Source organism: Aythya fuligula, chromosome 4 (genome assembly GCF_009819795.1).
Source record: "Aythya fuligula isolate bAytFul2 chromosome 4, bAytFul2.pri, whole genome shotgun sequence".
Lineage (NCBI taxonomy): Eukaryota > Metazoa > Chordata > Aves > Anseriformes > Anatidae > Aythya > Aythya fuligula.
Window position 1 is genome coordinate 26288312 of NC_045562.1, and position 13961 is coordinate 26302272.

At 36.2% G+C, this 13961-nt stretch overlaps 1 protein-coding gene across 1 annotated transcript in view; it reads left to right on the forward strand.

Annotated features, from left to right (window-relative positions):
• SH3RF1 (SH3 domain containing ring finger 1) overlaps nt 1-13961 on the forward strand; it is an 85233-nt gene that overhangs the window by 39511 nt on the left and 31761 nt on the right. The window contains exons 3-4 of the mRNA XM_032187079.1: nt 7749-8024; nt 9364-9459. Coding sequence (XP_032042970.1) covers nt 7749-8024; nt 9364-9459 — 372 coding nt within the window. The remainder of the gene's footprint in view (nt 1-7748; nt 8025-9363; nt 9460-13961) is intronic.

Below are 13961 nucleotides of genomic sequence, written 5' to 3' on the forward strand. Positions count from 1 at the left end.
AAAAAAAAAAGTCTGTGCCTTATGATTGCAAAGATAAGTGACTTTTTTCAAACTGGCAGGAAAAATACAAATACAACTTCACAACTTTGGATCTCTAATCTATTGCATCTACATGAAGTAGATGTTCTTGACAGTTTTTTAAAAAGGATCATTTTCCTAACTTTTTCTTCATAAAGTTAATACCTGTGAGGTAAGTTTCTTGCACTTTCATAAGTGTATGTTGAGAAAGTAGAAACAGCAAAACTTTCCAAAGCACTTAGTGTTGACACATACCAGTGTAACTTGGGAAGTCCCCAGGGGTTTTAATTTTGACAAATTGGATATGGCTGGGGAGCACTAAATACATTTTAGAACTCCTACCCCACGCTGAGACCTCTTCAGGGATATACAGCAGTTCAGTGCAGTTTGCAGTGGGACTGCTAAGTCCTGCTACACAGTCTCCCAGTTTTACTGCTCCTCTGTATGTAGGCTTGCCAAGACAGCTGAGTGTCTTCCTTCTTTATTCTGCTTGAGGGATGCAGTTTTCTGGTATTAGAAGCCATAGATGATATTACATGAGAACAGAATGCTTTGAAAAATATGTTGGTGAAAGAGTTTAAGTGAAATGGAATAAAATTATACTGCAGAACAATTTGAGGTCCCTAAACAGATTAGGAAATCCACATTGCTGTACTCTGAAATGGCATTGGGACAAGAAAAATTAACAGTTTTATGGAGACATCAAACAGCAGTCAGTCATAACATACCAAGAGAAAACCCATGGGACTAGCAGCGTTTTCAGGCTAACCAACAGGGTTGGTATAGCAGCTGTAAGAGCAGATCTTTAAAGCGAGCCTTTGCTTTTGAGAAGAACAATTTATATAGACATCTTAGCGCTACTTTAGTGTACCCTTTAAATTTTTGTTTGGATTCTTTCAAGGATCTATTTTTTTCAAAACAAAATGGTTTTGTGGTAAACAATGAATCAAAAAAATTTAAAGACTTGGAATGAAATTGTCTGATATGCTTTGGCATTCCTCTTCACAATCAGTAAGAATGCAGGCCCAAATTCTTTCTTGGATCTTGAAAGTTACCTTAGTCTTCCCGAGTTTGACTTGTATACCGTCTGGTTTCCCTGTGCTTCTTTTTTTTTTTTTTTTTTTTTTTTTTGCCTCCCCCTCCCAATGGAAAAAGGAATCTTTAACCTGTTGAGTGCATATGGTTAATGTATTTGGGGACATATGCTGTGCAGAGCATAATCCTTTTCTTCATTCTACTTTTTTTTTTTTTTTCCTATGTTTTTGCTTCCTTTTTTGTTTATTTTGAGAGCTTAGTTTAGTGGAAAGTGTTTAAAACTTTATTTAACAGTCCGTGGAAAAGTAAGTAGCTGAGAACATTGTGTTTCTGATAGGAGAAGGAGAGAAGCTGGCATTCTGAAGACACTGATTTTTTTCATTTTAAAAGTTTTCAAGAACACAGGTATTGCACAGAAAGCAACTAGGCTAAGTGCCTTTGGGAAGCTTTGTAAATGTCCCTTTCTAACCTTTCATGTTATTAGTCTGATTGTTTCAGCCTTAAGGCAAGATTTTTAAATTCCTTTCATTCTCCTGTATTCCAGCTTTTAATTTCAAAACACCTTTGTGGGAGACAGTTTCTCATACCTATATTAAACAACCTTGTATTTATTTCTTGACATCAGACAATAAAAAATGCCAAAATATTTTCTTCTATGTATGCTAAAAGCAGTTAAGGCAGATGAAGCAAAAATGGCTTTCATAAACCAACTCTGTCACTTTGAGCTGGCCACTGGTAATTTACCTCAAAACAACGTACAAGAATTAAGTGAGGAGAAATGCAACCCTCCTATTACAAAATGCAGGGTTTTCCTGAGCCAATCTTGTGAAGTTCTGCCGAAATTTGCCAAGAGCAAAGTTAACTGATAAAGGCCTGGAAAGACTTGGGTAGTCAAAGGGCTCTAGGAGTGCTCGCAAATCCAGGCTGTTAGCTGGCTGAAACTTGGAAGTTCAAGTCCTTTTACTTTAATAGTATTTTGGTATGTCACACGCTATTACGTCTAGAGGTAGTATTGCTGTTAATTAGCAGGTATTCGCATTAGTACAGATAAAAAAAAATGTGATCTCTGATAGTTAGCTAGTAGCAGTGAAGCTTTGCAAGTCTACGAAATAGATTTTAACTTGATTGTTAAATTAAATAATTGTAAAAATACTGGTCAGTTCCTTCATTTACCGCGAATCGTTTTTTTTCCTGATTGCAGTTGTTTAGTTTTTTGAAAAGTATAACAAATATGTTGATGCAGTTGTGCTTTATGAAAAAAAAAAGGGGGGGGGACTGGGATAAAAAAGTAATCTTGCTTCAAAATTGTTATGTAGGTCGCTGATAAATTGCACATGGGTGGATTTCAGAGGTAACCTGGCCAGCTAATGTTCTCTCAATGTTATTTATTTAAAAGAGCAACTTTTACTAAAATTAAAAACTGCACCAAGTCACAGCTAACTGTACTTAAACATGCCAGTTTCAAACAACTACAAATCTTGTTACTGTTTTAAGTCAAATGTGTGGTTATTTTGTAGGTATGCTAAGAACAAGAAGATCTAGTACAGCTATATCGTTAGAAGCTAGTGGAAATGGATATACTTACCCACATTAACATCACCTACTTCCCTAATCTAAGGAGCTGTCACAGAAAAAAGTGAACTGTCAGATAGTGTCTCAGTATATTCAGGAGAGCAATAGTAATTTACATCATGTGATGCCAAAGGTTTGTTTTTATGGTTACTACAGCATGCTGGCAACCTGATAGAGCCTCCTCATAGAAGTAATCTCACATTTTTATCATTCATATGGCAGGTACCTCAGAAGCTCTATAAATAGAAATTATTACATTTGTACTCATGACCTTTGCAATCTTCCAAGAAAGTTGTGATGGTGAAAGTATGTAAAATTGATTTAATTACTAATTTAGTGTTGAATGCAGGTTAATAATACTACACTTTAGCCTCTTGGAGCACATCTGACCTTGTTTGTATCATTCCTTAGATTAGCAAAAAAAAAAAAAAAAAAAAAAAGGCAAAAAAGGCAAGGAGCAGCTTTTAATGTTCTTCTTGGGTTATGGAGACACTTCATGTTCTGGAACACAAAAAGAAATGGGAAGATGTAGTTTAAAATATTAAACCTCTAGGTTGGTGTGTTCTGTAAAACTGAGTACCTGATTTGTTCTGGTGACAGCAGTACATGTATGACTTACAGAAGGGAGCGTGTTTCCTTTGCTTAGAAGGAAATCCTACTGAAGGAAACATTAATGTAAGCAGTTTAAGAAGGTTTTCAGCAAAGTGTTCACATAAGCTTTGTCCTACAATACATGAAAATTTTAAGCACAGCTACAGTAAGAACAAAGGAGGCTGAAACGAAGAAAATAGCTCTGCAAACCGGACAGATCAGGTGGCTTTAAATCAAGACTCAGAAACAGGTGTTGGAGCCAGCTTAGATGAAAGAGACATGAAAAAAATGTAGGTATGACATGGGATGATCTGCAGATAGGGCTGAGCAGCTTGGTAAAGGCCAAACAAGGTAAGAGAAGAAAAATACATATTTAAAAAAAAAAAAAGTGATTGAAAGATCTGAGTCAGAAGATCAACAAGATGAAGGAGAATGAACAAGAAGATTAAAAGGGACAATATGTTGTCGTTGAAAAGGTTTTTTTTTTGAATAGGAGTCAGAAGATGAGATCTTGGGTATGCCTGCACGTACTGCAGAAGGTACATGCAGAGAGCTCGCCTGACCCAAATCTGCCTTGCCAACCCGCTGGCTGCTATAGTTCCTGCAGCATATTAACAAACACCTCTCTTATGTAAAGGCAGTTTGTGCTGGCAACCAAGTGTGTCTTACAATACTGGTTCTTAAGGCAAAAAATGTTATACTGATAAAGGCACCTTGATAGCACTGAAGTTATTGTACTTAAAATTGCTGTGTAATTGGAGATTTTCAGGAATCATTGATTTCTCATCTTGTGCTGGTGATTAGTGACTTAGTTTGGTTGAGGAACTCCATGGAAATGCAAGTAAAAATAGAAGAAAAATCATTTTTCTGTCTTGACCTGTAATAGAATTGCAAATAATTGACGATTATTAAAGATCCTTTTACAACACAGATCAAAATGATAGTAACTCCCAGTTTTAGACTTTCTCTAAGGAAAGGCAGAGGTAATTTTGGAAGGCTGGGCATAAAAGCTGCTGCTGAGCTGTCTGAGCAGGCCAGTGTTTGTGGAGGATGATAGGCTTTGGTTTTGCATCTAGGCAGTTTCAGAAAGCTTTTCTGTCTGTCCAGTGCTCAGTAAAAAGCCTGCCTGCTCCCTTGAAGACACTCAGTGTCTGGGAATCTCAAACAGCTGAAAGCTGAGCAGGTAACACAGGTGAATTCAGCTGGCTGATGGGAGAACCCAGGGCACGTCCCAGCAGCAGCCGCAGCAGGATGGGACGACGTGCCTGCAGGAGTGCGGAGCCCAGTGGCAGCGCCACGGTGGGAGGCTGGGACGAGGCCAGGAGGCGGCTGCCCCGCTACCTGCTGAATTCATTTCCGTGGTGGCAGCAGGAGGGGAGGGGGTAGTTTTTGCTCCTTCAGCTTGCGCTGGTTGTCCAAGTGAAATAAGTTACGCAACGAGCACTGTTTTATGCCAGTGTAAGCACATTTATGCTTGGGCCTCTGCCACAGAAACTTCTTTTTAAAAGGAAATCAGATCTCGTGTTTCTGTGCAGGCATAAGTTTCTCTTGGCTTAAGCTCATGAAACATACATACAGTTGTCCATTAAAAAGTAAAAGGAAAGCTAGAAAGAAGGTGACTAAAGAGAACGTATAAATCCAAAGAGAACTGCACAGGAGATCTGTAGGTTTCTAAGACAAAATATCTGGATGGGGAGAAGAAATACGGGGAAATCTAAGAAATCCCAGCCTCATATATAAATGGATGCATATGCTCTTTTTGATATTCTTGTTCAGCTGTTGGTTTTGACGTCACTGTATGTTATTTTCTGTAAAGGAGTCTTTGGATGTATATCCATGCCTTAGCTAAAACTGAATTTAAACAGTTTGCATTTAAGCATTAGCATTAGAAATCTGAATATTTGTTATTGCATGAGGACGACTGAGGAAATAATTTTAAGAAACCTATTTTGCATGATGTCTTTCTGGGTTTTAAATTTTCATTTCCTAAAATGGTTGTTTTTTTTTTGTCTGTTCTTTGGTTGCTTCCTCAAAGAGCCCCAGGGTAAATGGCAGCTGCAAACCTCAGGATAGACTGCAAAGTTTTTCTTCCAAAGCCTTCCTTTCATGTTTAGCCAAGCGAGAGACGGGGAGTGAACTGTAAACTCTGGCTCAGCGTTATCGTCGCGGCCTGCCCTCCTGGTGAGCAGGCGGAGGGGCAGAGGAGAGGCCGCTGAGCGTGGCGGCCGAGAGCTGCGACCACCAGGCCCCTGAGGGCTGCCCGGGCAGGCCACGCATGTACAGGGCACGGTGGTGGGCCGTAACCCACCCCAGCCTTCCCCTTTTATCCTTTGCCTGCTGCAGAAGGAAAAGGCATTCTCCTGCTTTCTCTCCCAAGTCATTTAACCCTTTTCTCCTTAATTGTTGGTAACCTGGCTGAGAACAAGTGCAGATCCTTTGACAGGATCTGTTCCACTCACACTCCTGTCTTGTTTTGGTTTTGTTTGCATCTCCAAAAAGGGATTTTTTTCTGACCATATTTCAGAATACAGAGCTACTCTTTAAGCTCTTCCCTGGTACAGGGACACAGGTGGCTTTCTCTGGGGACTACCGGGTGAGCGCCCAGGGACAGCCCTGGTGACAACCTCGGTACAAGAGAGAAAGGAAATTGTCTTGTCATAGCTGTAAGTGCTCGGAGCCCTCTTTCTACCAGGTAGCTCTTTGGATTGTAATCGTTGAAGTGCAGAAGGATTCTTGGTGTTTGTTTGTTTTTATTTGGGGGGGGAAATGGATAAGCAAGTGGTGCTTCCTCTGTTATATAGAGGCATGCTTCTTTTGTGGCTCTGAATTTCCCCTGTGGTCAGTCAGAGCCTACAAACTCTAGTTGATATCTTAGTCATTTTCCCCATCTGGGCTCATAAAGTGTGCCATTGCTGTTTATAATGTGTGCCAATGCCAATAAGTGTGATCGTGAAGAAAAGTACTGTTTGAATCAGTCTGAAGATCACCAGATTTTGCGAATATTTGTATGAATACTGATAATATAATAGTTTTAGTGCCCATGTTGGCTGCGCTAGAATGAACTGTGGTTTGCCTGTGTTCATGTGTAAATCATACTCATCTGTACCTTTGTGTGTGTATGTGTGTATATATATGAATAAATATATGTATAATTCCTTTGACGTTTTGATATAGAAAGAAAACTATTAAATAAGCTAATCTTTAAGATATCACTTACTTGTTCATGAAATTATTATGATTATAAAGCCATGCACAAAAATTAAAGGTACCCAGAGAAATGGGATTATATTGAAAGACAGAATTGTAAGTGGTAAATATGAAATAAATTATGAAGTACTCTGCCTTCTGACTAATGACACAGTCTCTTAAGTGGTAATTCCTTCTGAGAATTTTCTTACATTGCATACCTCCTGAGATATTGCGTGTTCAACTTCAATTTACAATCTGTTGTGGTAGAAAACATGAGAGGAGAGATGTATCATGGCGTAGACCATGGTGAATAACACTGCCAATGTTGAAATTCATTACAATTTATCTTTTCTGTATGGGATTGCATTAAAGATGTAAAATGCTGTGCTGTAGTTGAAATAAATGTTGTCTTTGTTACGGAAAAGCTGTGTTGGTAAGGGAAGTTACTGCTGTTTACATCATTAAAGGGTTGAGCTCCCCTCTAAATACTTAAATTTGGAGAGAGAAGAGTTTTGAAAGAACAAGCCCTAATACTGGAGTTGTAGAGGCTCACTCTTTAAGGAAGGATGACACTGTATTATTTTGTAATGTTTCTGACATGCATTCAAGAGCAGCACTAATGACCTATAGTTTTAAGTTATTATAGAGGAATCAAAAGAAAACCCAAGGATACAAACCTTCAACTGGTTTTATTCAGTAATTCTTTTTGCCATGTTTGAAGAATAAATAAATAAAAGGGGTTGTTCCAGGATGAAATCTCTCACCTTTAATCAAGTGAGATTTGTTTTTCAGGCTGGAAAACACCTCCCTTATGTCCTCATGCTCCTCATTAATAAGGAAGCAAGACAGGCAGAAAACATGCCCCAAAGGTTGTACAGCAAATTTGTTATTCTGATGCTGCATTTTCTTGCAGAATTCTTCTGTCGGCTCTCTCAAGTGGTCAGAATACTTCTCAGTAGTCTGTTGTTTTTTTTTTCCCCAGTAATGTGTTGCTGTTTTTTTGCTTCTTTTTAATATTGAACTGATAAGGTTAGTGAATTTGTATGTAAGGGTTAAAATATAATGCTTTTTATTTTGCTTCTTTGGTGTCTCAATATTGCAGCATTACTGGAAATCATGAAATTTAGAGGAAAATGATAATTAAGACTGTACAGAACTGAAGCTCTTCCTATATGTTTAGGTAAAACCAGTAGAATTGCTACAGTGAAATAATTATATTATGTATAATTTTACTATGAATTCTTATACATCAGCATGCATAGTCCCCCAAATAATGCAATATAATTTCAGTTTAGTAATGTTTACCTAATTCTAGCAATCTTTTCTTTTTTCCTTTTCTTTAGGGTGTACCTCAGTTACCATGTGCCAAAGCATTGTACAACTATGAGGGAAAAGAACCTGGAGATCTTAAGTTCAATAAAGGAGACATCATCATTTTGCGTCGACAGGTGGATGAAAATTGGTATCATGGAGAAGTCAATGGCATCCATGGCTTTTTTCCTACCAACTTTGTTCAGATTATTAAACCTTTACCTCAACCTCCGCCTCAGTGCAAAGCACTTTATGACTTTGAAGTAAAAGACAAGGAAGCAGATAAAGACTGTTTACCATTTGCAAAGGTAAAAACTGAATAAAAATAGTATTTTCTTTTAATAATTTCATTCACTTGGATATGAAATAATAAGACTTCAGTAGTCTTGTCTGTGTTTTTAATGGATCTGTACAAATATGAAAAGGGGAGATAATTCCATATGTATTTCTCACTTGTAGATTAGTTTCACCTTCCTTTTCTTTCTGAGTTACATACAGTTTCTCTGAGGCTTTATTTTTGAGAATACAGTTTTTCATAATTACAGGAATAACAGTCTTAATTTCTGAGAAATAATCTATGTTATGAATTAAGTGTTCCATCTTCTAAAGAAACGCTCACTTAAAATTGTCAGAAATTGGTGCTAATTTTTAGCTTTGTGTTTAGTAAGTGACATTTTTAGGCTCCAGATACTAAATACAAAGTACTACTGAATTTTGTTGTTCCATAATATAACTAATTGCCTTTTGGAAAACATGACATTTCTTCTTACATTGTTGTAATTAATTTTCTATCTTGCAAAGCACAAAATGATGCTGAGTTTTAACAAGTATTGGAACTGTTCCTTTTTTGGTTTGTGATTCTTTAGTTTATGAAATTGCATAAAAATGCTTCAAGATAAATGTGAGCCAATCACATTTTTGCACTTACTTATTAAAAATGGAAAGGATGGGTAAAATTTTAAAAGCAACAAGTTTTATCTCCTTTCCTGAAGTTAGGACAAGTGCATATATGAAACCTAGCTAATTGGCATTGGCTTGCATGTTTTGGTTAGATTGTTGGCTGTTTCTTTTTTTTTTTTTTTTTTGATATACAGTCTTGCTTGAGTGGGCATCTGTTTCCACATGCTTTAACTTACCTATGAAGTAAATGTGTAACTCAGTATAGCAATGTTTAATATGCCTATGAAACTTTATAAATGTAATGTTCTCAAAATCGTATCTAAAATCAAAAGTTCAATATGTATCTGAAAGAAGTCATACTACTTACCAGTGTTCTTATCTATTTAAGTTGAAGAGCAACACCTAGGGAAGTTTGGGTAAAGAGTCTGCTGAGACGTAAAAAAAATTGAGGTTCTGTTGATTAATGACAGGACTTAAAAGTGGGGCTGATAGAGTACAACAGGCTGAACATGACAAGAAGTCTGTTATGAAGGACAAAGTCAAATGGCTATGGTTGGCTGTGGATGGTTAGCTGACCTCCAACAAAATGAACTTCAAACCCAAGAGCAGCATGTTTGTGTTACGGAGTGCCTTCTCTGCGGTACTTGTCCACATACTGCCTTCTCTGATTACCCGTGCATTATGGAGGGAAATTTAATTAGAAGTTTAATTAGAGCTGGGAGACATAATCACTGCATGTTCACACAGGATGATGTTCTGACTGTAATACGTCGAGTGGATGAAAACTGGGCAGAAGGAATGCTGGCTGACAAGATAGGAATATTTCCAATCTCATATGTTGAGGTGAGTACAGTTGGGCTATTGGTAAGGTTGTGCCCACGGTGTATTTCATCTTATGAAAGGAAACTCTTGCAGTTACTTGATAGTATTTTTAAAATAATGGTACTGTTGATGATTCTAAAATAACCTGAGATATAAATAATTTTAGACCTAGAATAATCTGTGTGCTTAGTTAGGGAAAGTTCATGACCTCAGCTGCTGAACAAGTGATTTTTATTTAGCTATTTGATACGTATTTTCATCAAATGAAATTGGAATCAAAGTACTTGGAGACAGTCACTGCATTTTCTTGTTAGTACTGTGAGTCACGCAGTCAATCACAAACCACGCTTAACTACAAAATGAAAGCCATCAGTAAGTCTGCGAAATAGTAATTTTTGCACTGTCCCTAATACCTGCCTCTCAAAACCAAATGAGCATAGCTAGAAAGTTAGAGAATATAGGCTGTTAAGCAAGTAAAGCATCAAACTTCACATCAAACAGACTGTTAGATAAAATGCTCTGTATAATCCTGGATTTCTCAAATCTGATATGACAACTTGCAGTGAGAGGTAGTGCTTGAGAAAGTTTCCCTTGCCTTTTAGGGTTTCACATCGAAAACTATTTATCTTCTATATAGAAATAAGTGATTAAGACCAGAATCTACAGCTGCAGCAATAGTTATTGTAGTTGGCATTACATAAAGATACAGAGGCTTGGAATACTGTTTGTCCTTTTCTGCTAGGTATGCTATGGACACATGGTAAGATGGAGTTCTTGCACTGAGGAGATTCTATTTAAATAAATGTAACAAAGATGAAAAGAAGTACTTTCACATTAGAGGTGGGATGAGAAATACCTGCTTCAGGTCACAGGAGAAATGTGTAACCATACTAAGTGTTAAGTCAGGTGTTCGATTCCTGAACACCCTGATGAGATGGTGAGGTTTTTATAAAAAGTTTTCAAACGGTATAGAAAACTCTTGTTTTCTATATGATGTGTAATGATTTTTATAGGTTGGCTTAAAGGTCTGTATACCTGGGGACAGAAAATTTCATACAACTTAAAAATAAACAGAATAGTTATAATAATAAAACACACACAAAACCATAAAGGTTTCAACTTATTCAGTCCAATTCTGTCTTCAATTTAAGAAGCTTTCAAAAGCTGAATGAAGTTTTTGCCTCTGGCTGTTAATTCCTATCTCCTTGCAGTTAACTGCCCCTTCAATTCAGACAGTACAGCATTTTCCTGGTGCTTCTTTTAAATAAATCACTTAATTTAGCCAAGTCAGAAAAAATCCTTCCCTAGGGCTGCCATTTGGGCTAACTATTTAGCTAACAGCTCAGTTTCCATTTATATAAAAGTTTGCAAAATGGAGATTTCCTGTTAAAAACACACAATTTATCTTAAAATGGTAGTCACAAAATGTATTTCACTGTTGAAATTTTCAGACAAATTCCATCAACTAAGAAAATGTATCTTCAACAAACCTTTTTAGAGTAGGCATGAACACTTTTATACACATTCTCAAATCCTCAATAATACAGTGTGGGAAATCTAGAGAAATAAATATACCCAAAGGGATACTTCAGATCAGATAAGTGTGTTCTGTTTTTTTTCCCCAGCACATACTGAACGGAAACAGTTGCTGTAGTGAAGAGCAGTGATATGTACCAAAAAACAAAATGAATTTTGAAATGTCTGTTTTCTGAGATTATATAATTATTGTCCTTGAAAATATGCAGACAGTTGATGTAAACAATTAAACCATTCATAGACACTAAACAATTAAACCACTAATGACACAAACAACTAAAGTAATTCATATTTTTTAGGTATTCCAGTATGGTATTTTTAGTTATATTTTGCAACCCTGTAACTGTTACCTGTTTTTGTCATAATGACAGCTGCATCTTTGCCCTGTGCATGTCAGTCCACTAATTTTGTTTATGTGTTGTTGTTTTTTTAATGTCAGGCAGTAGCTGCATTTACTGGAGATTTTAGTGTCTGAAGTCATTAACTTTAAAACGAGGACAGCTTGTTCTGTTTATTCTGTGATATGTATGTCTGATAGTTAAAATGTTTCTTGTACTGTGAGGTCACTGAGTAAAACTTCAGGTATGTTGAAGTCCATGAAAAATTCTAAATGACTATGTTTGAAGGCAACTTTTTACCTGGAAGAATATTTAATCATTGCAGTGATTGCCAGTCTATTATTTTAGATCACTTTGTTTTATTATATTTGTGATAGTAATAAAAGCTAGGACTGAAAACATTTTGAGAAATATCTTAATAGTGATTGCATTAAGAGTATAATTTGTTAACTGACTCACAGACCATTATGTCTTTATCTGTAGACACATGGCACTGTGAAATAATTACTTCTCTCTGCAAGTGAAAAATAAATTATGCAAAACATTGAAAAAAATGTTTTATATGAGGGAAAACTGCTAAAACAAACAAACAAAAAAGCTTTTTAGTTTTATTAGAGCAAGTCCTGATTAATATTATCTAAATTACTAGACTTGACTGATGGAATTTCAATACATTTGCATTAAAAGTGAGTCAGCCAAGTTCTTGCACAGTGACAAAAGTAAATGCAGGGAGTACAGAAACTGTACAATTAATTTCATGAGTCGTTTATCTCTTAACAAAAAATAAGAACTAAACAGATTTTTTTAAAATAGAATGCAGCTTGGGGTAGAATATAAATTTCTTAGAACCGCAAATTTGACGCTTTGATGTGGTTTAACACTTAGTAAACACACTCAAAATCTAAAACCTATTTGAATTATTGCAAGTCGTTCAGCACTTTTAACAATTAGAAAAATATGAACATCTAGAATTGAAAAATGAAAGACTAGGTAAGAGAAATCACTTTTCAATCAAAATGTCAGTAGAAAATAATGACAGCTCTTGTTTTTCAAAGTTAATGTGAACAGCGAGGAAACATCTTTGTATTAATCCATGTCCCCTAGTGTTATTTGCAACCAGTCTTTCAGAAATACAGGAAAGTATTTTCTTCCGTATCTTGAATGTTCATCATTGTAGATTTTTAAGTTCATTGTCAGTTTATGCTGCTGCATCCATCACTTAATGTTACATTTTCATCAATGGGAAAATAAGATATTATGTACCTACTGTGTCAGGGTTTTTTTTTTTTTGTCAGCATCTCTTCTAGTACCAAACAGGAGTATTTGTACTGGAGTGCAACACTCCAGTAGTATTAGATTATGTGAGCTAATTTTAAATACTTTTGTAGCAATAACAACTTGGAAGAATAAGATTAAGCCTTTTATGAAAACTTTTCTTTTTGCCTGCCCACACTTTAAAACAGAAAAATATGGAAAAAGTGAATATTTTATATTATGCTTAAAACCAGTTTGTTAGTTTTGAGTAAAAAATCGTAGTCTCATTCACGCTATATTTGAATGTCATAATATCAATGTTCTCATCTAATGACAATTTCAGAATGTCACAGTTTTGATTAATTTCCCAATCAAAAATGGCAATACTGAACTACTGAGTTTGTTTCATAAATTAATGTAGATGCAGCTGTGCTCAGGATCTGTTCAGGTTTTGCAAAACAATTCTTCTGATGGTTTATATTTGTTCTGAAACCTTAACTGCAAAGCTGAATTTAGGTTTCTTATCTACCACCTGTCCTCCAGGATGATGCTTAGCAAGAAACAGTAATGTCAGATAAGGGCAATGTTTGCATAAGTTCCGATTGCAATCTGCTCCTTTGTTTCAAAATATAAAGGTGAAAGTCAAATGCAGTCTAGGAATTGGTATTTGACTAATAACAGTGCTGGTGACGTGGAAAAATAGCTCCTCAACAGATGATGATGGAGTAAAATTTCGTAAATAAAAATTTTGGATGAAGATGAATAGAAAGATTATTTGAGGGAGGAGGTAGTAGTTTCATTTAATTTCAGAAAGTGATGATATTTGAATTCCATCTGTCTCCATGTGAGTGAAAAATGCCAGAATGCATTTGCTAAATAAGTGCAGTAAAGCACAATGATAAGGGGCTTAGAAGTAGGTCTTTCGTGGTAGTCTAGTTGGTAATTTCTCCAGACAGCTGCAAGCAGGCGGAAGGTTGCCTGTTGGCCTAGACCCCTCAAGGAGCACTGAGCTGACTCCATATTGTTCCCATTTGGGATGTTGGTCTATTTCTTGGGTTTCTATGTGGAGGGGAATTGGGTTTCAGGCTACCTGATACAGTAAAAAATAAAATAAAATTGTTAATTAAAAAAAAAAAAAAAGAATAAAAATATGTGAAGGTAAAAGTTAAGCTTCAATTTAGAGGTGTTTTTTCAGGAAAATCTCTGACACGGAAAATATGGAAATAGATAAAGGGACATTTGCAGCAGAAAGAAATGCTGTATTCAGACACTTCATAGTAGGAACAGCATTACCATCATGACCTGGAGTGGTGGCTAGCCATTTCTTTGGAAAATGTGTGCAAATTCTTAATTTCTTAATGAAGAGCTGAAGTGCACTCTGCAAAATACTGTTCA